At 35.4% G+C, this 4,974-nt stretch overlaps 1 protein-coding gene and 1 pseudogene across 1 annotated transcript; both read left to right on the forward strand.

Moving 5' to 3' along the window:
- The first annotated feature begins 3,342 nt into the window (after positions 1-3,342).
- Positions 3,343-4,251, forward strand: LOC149193501 (putative UPF0481 protein At3g02645). The gene has a single exon (XM_089407335.1). The coding sequence runs from the start codon at positions 3,343-3,345 to the stop codon at positions 4,249-4,251; it is 909 nt and encodes a 302-aa protein (XP_089263461.1).
- Positions 4,252-4,260: 9 nt separating this feature from the next.
- On the forward strand, positions 4,261-4,974 carry LOC149193502 (putative UPF0481 protein At3g02645 pseudogene; annotated as a pseudogene).

Below are 4,974 nucleotides of genomic sequence, written 5' to 3' on the forward strand. Positions count from 1 at the left end.
CTCCTTTATTGCTCGTTTACGTCAAAAGTAAAGTCTAATTTATACTTGTTTTATTTCAGGCTGTGTTGGCTCCGGTGCTGAACTCTCTGGTTCACTTTTACCACTGTCATGACAGCGATGCTTGCGGCATTCTACCAAATATGCGGTTTTCACTTGAATTACTCTAAGGCTATTCCCTAAGTGTTTACAGGCTCTATTGTTATGTTTGGTGCCAAGTTTTGATTGGATCGAAGCCGAGATTTAATGATGTAATGCTTAGTTTGAGTAATGGCTTAACTGTATTTTCCCTTTCTAGGTATTTGACACCCATAGTTGTATAATGTGTTTTTTCGGACAAGTTCTTTGGATTCATTTGTTTGTTTGCGGCCTAAGGCTTGGATACATTTGTATAAAGACTCTCTGTTTTTCCAACAATTGGAATTGTTAATGCTACACTACTGTGTGCAATATATATATATATATACAGGTGTATGTTAAGTTTCTTTTCATATACAGTTTCTTCCCATTCGGCGACTAGGGTTTAGGGTTTTCCTGAAACCCTCAGCCGACTCGAGAATGGGTATTCCTAAGTCTAGTCATGCATAAACAATTACTCGGCTTGTTTTATTGTAAATGGATCATTACTAGTATGCTCAATATGATTTATTTGTTTGCGGTCCCTCTTATATTAATTTCGTATATACATTTAGACCCTACAAAATTCTGGGTTTCTATATAGTTGTGAAGCATGTTTTTGATATTGCAAGGCTTCTCTTGAATTCCTGTATCAGTATGTAATTATTAGTGTCTATAAACTCTTCTAGTTATCTATGGTGGTTATAGTCACGTTTGTTTAACAATTCAACTATTGTTTGTTGGAGAGTGTGATCTCCTTGTTTTCTTCTTTGTTTTCCTAAATACAATGACTCTTTGCTATAGTTGTTTACTGTATCATGGAGAAACATAAATTATACATATAGACCGCTATCATTCTATTCTTAAACGAAAAGTAAGTTCCAACATGTTTTGGTTCTTTTCTTAACAATTCTTAATGAACTTAAGAAACTAGTTACTATTCAGAACTCATACAAGTATGCAATACCTGCTAAACTTGAAAATATTCAGATTTACTTATCTGTATTAATCCTTTCAGATAATCTGGATTAGAATTTCTCTGATTATTTGCCTCCCAACCTTGAGACCTCTTCGAATTCTCCCTCCCGAGCTACCCTTTTCCAGAGTATTATCTTCAAGATTTTCTCTTCTTGAGTATAGAGGCTATTTGGTCTTAACCAGACATAGCCCAGATAACATTGCCTTTCCCTACAACATAGTTGCCCTGTTCATTGCTTAATTCTTTTCTTTTTCTCCCTAGGTCTCTTAGATGCCCCTGCTTGGGTAACTACCCAACCTAACTGTTTTAGAATAAGCTGTCATCCCTTGATGACTTATTCTCTTTTAAATTAAACTCCTTAATTATTGCCAAGATTCGAGTAATTCACTTTTATAAATTAAAACGGAATTACTATTCATATCAAAGTTAACCAATATTCAGTTTGTCAAAAAATGCAATAAAATAAATATTTACAGATGTATGGGGGATATCACAAGTGATTTGACTCACTTCTAAGTCTACCAATGCATACATACTCTACCCCCTCTAGTTTTGAACATGTGACCTCTTACTAAGAAACACATGTTCTTATCTATTAGTACATCACATATAAATATTTAAATATAAATTAATATTATTTTATTTAATTGAATTTAAATAATTTTTTTCAAATATACAATAATTTGTTAAATATTTTTTAATATAATTGTATTTATTATATTATAATGTTATAATATTATTATTTAAAAAATTGTGTTTTTAATTACAGTTTGTAAATTATAATTGTTTCAAAATTATAATTTTAAATATATTAGTATTTTTCAAAATTATTTATCAATATCTTCTCTCATAGAGTATTTTTTTGATAATTTAAGTAGTATTGGTTTAGAATTTAAATTCAAGGGAAAAAATAACATTTGTTTTATTAGAAAGAGATTTTATTTAAAGTATTCTATATGTATAATTATCTAATTGGATAATGAGACAATTTGAGTGGGATAAATGGTTAAGAGTGTGTCTTTCATTGGGTAATGATACAATTTGAGTAGGACTAATGGTTCAGAGTATGCCTTTTTTATTAAGAAATCATAGATTAAAAATTAAAAACAGAAAAAATATATATACCTTAACTAGACTTAACAGTCAAATTCCATATTAATAATAATAATTAGATAATAATTTAAATAAAATCATTTAGTTTCTTTGGATGATATTTTATTTAAACTCCTCTAATTATATAACGATTTAATTTAATTAATTGAGATAATTAATTATCTCAAATCCATAAGTCAATCTCATATTTATAATGTTTGATAAAATACACTAATCACGTGGCTCGTCAGGGGCGGTGCACAATTCCTACATTGCTAACGAGGACAACCACACAGTAATTAGGTACGCAAATAAGCCAAACAAATTTGATAGTCAAACAAATAAGCCGTACACGACACACTAACGCACAATATGCCTTTGAATATGGCTCGTGGTTTCCAACACTCAAAATTGGACGAGTGAACGTGCAAAAACGCGCAAAAACAATCAAAATTAGACGAGTGAACGTGCAAAAACGCTCAAATTTACTACATGAAGAAATTTAGGGTTAGGATTTAGGGCAAGAGTTAACGAGCCTGCCATAGGGTATTAAGCTCGATAGTCATATAACTTTTGGTGGGGTGGAGTATTTGGAAAATCACCGCGCGTGTGTATTATATGACTAACAAGCTTACAGTTAAGCGGGCATTTAATATCCAATGGCAGACTAGTTAGCTCTTGCCGAAATTTAGTACATAAAGCGTTTGCATAATTATTAACTTTCAGTAACTTTGGGTGGAATTTGGAAAAATAATTTATAATGACAGATCGTTTCAGTTTTATTATTTAAAATAAGTTATTTTTTAAGTAAGTGAATCCAACCTTCAGAAAATCCTAACAAAACTTTAGCAGATTCCCCACACACATATATATATATATATATATATATCCATTTTTACCGTTGATTTTCTTATTTTAAGTGAATTCTTTACCAGAATGGTAAGCGGGAGTAACAAATGTGAAATAACACAACGCTGGCGTTTATTTGTTTGAATGAAACAATGGATTGCAGCATACGAAATTCAAAAACCTGTGGGCCCACGACCTCAGCCCACTGAATTCGATATAAGGTTGTAAAGTCTCTCAACTTTGGCAGATACATTTCGAAATTTTGCTCCACTATTTTATTTGTGGCTCCTTTTCTCCGACCCGAAAAAATGGAATCCAACAATGATCCTGCTCAAATGAAGATCGATGAGGATAGTTGGGTGATTCAAATTAAGGAGTTCTGTGTCTCGGTGTTTAATGTGCCAAAAGAGTTATTGGCAGACAAGCCAGAAGCCTACATTCCTCAAATGGTTTCCATCGGTCCCTCTCACCACTGGAGATCTGAGCTCCATGATATGGACCACTACAAATTGGCAACTGCTTGCAGATTTCAGAAAGAAATGAAGGGTCTAGCAAAGTTTCAGTCGGTCATTGTGGAGGAATTTAAAAAATATGATTGGCATGTTCGGAGCTGCTACCACAAGTTCATCGACTATAAGGAAGAGACCTTGGCTTGGATCATGGCTCTGGACGCTGTCTTCCTTTTTCAGTGTTTGCAGTTTTATGTCAGACACGCCGACCAAAGCTTCCACTTGGAAGTAAAATCGCTGGGGCGTGTCTTAGATCTGACTGGCACTAGTGCCTTCTACAACTCTATTCTCAGAGATTTGATGATTCTCGAAAATCAGATGCCACTTTTCCTAATGTTAAAGCTTTTGGAGTTGGAGTTAGGTTGTGAAGCCAAGGCAGAGCAGAGGCTCTCCAGACTGTTGTGTCTAATGGTCCAAGAACTATCGCCGTTCAGTTACAAGTTGCCAGAGAGTGGAAATCTCCGTATCAAAGAATGGCGGCACTTGTTGGAGGTGCTGTACTACTGTATTGTGCCTTCCGACAATCAAATTCCAATTCGATTTGATGAAGGAAAGGATGCTCCTTATCCAGAGGACATGTCAGCCGTTAATCCAACTCTAATTGAGGAAAAAGATGATTCGCCTGATCTAGCTGACAGTTCAACCGTTAAAGGAGCCTTCAGTATGCTCTGGCAAACTCTCTCTTCTATGAACGTTGGCGTCGCATGATTTCTCACGATGTTACTTCGGCGAGCCCTGAACTCGAAGCCTTCGCAATTTGTGATGAAGTTGCCTTTTCTTCTTATTCTGAGTACGATTAAAAGGCTCGAAAATGATGCAGTCACAACCGGGGAAGAATCGTCTGTTAATCTCATACAGCCCTCTCCACAAGAACTGAATATTCCTTCTGTGGCTGATTTACATTTTGCGGGAGTCAAATTCTCTCCTACTGATGGCGATCTCGGCACAATACAATTTGACGAGAAAATGGCCACGCTTTACCTCCCCAGAGTAATGTTAGACAGTAACACAGAGGTAATCCTCAGAAATATGGTGGCATTCGAAGCTTCTGCTGCGCCTGGTGCGCTTGTTTTGCGGCGATATACTGATTTCGTGAATGGTATGATCGATGGAGTAAAAGATGTGAAATTGCTGAGAGAGAGCGGGATTATTTGTAACCACCTCCAAAGTGACGGAGAAGTTGCCAGCCTATGGAATAGCATGGGTAAGTGCGTTCGTCCAAAAGAAGCTGGATATTTGGACAAAGTAATCAAAGATTTAAATGGATATTATAGCAGTAAATGGAAGGTTCTGGCGGTAAAGTTTGTGAATAATCATATCTTCAGCTCGTGGAAATTCCTCTCTCTGGCAGCTGCAGCGATACTTTTGACCATTACTTGTTTGCAAGCGTACTGCTCTGTCTATAACTGCAAAAGCTGGGTAAAGCAATAG

This window comes from Pinus tabuliformis, chromosome 2_2, assembly GCF_031772625.1.
Source record: "Pinus tabuliformis cultivar Carrire ecotype Pingquan chromosome 2_2, CPIR1, whole genome shotgun sequence".
Taxonomy (NCBI): Eukaryota; Viridiplantae; Streptophyta; class Pinopsida; order Pinales; family Pinaceae; genus Pinus; species Pinus tabuliformis.

Excerpts from the sequence above, each read along its gene's own strand:
- LOC149193501 (XM_089407335.1), top strand. The coding sequence starts at position 3,343 with ATGGAATCCAACAATGATCCTGCTCAAATGAAGATCGATGAGGATAGT.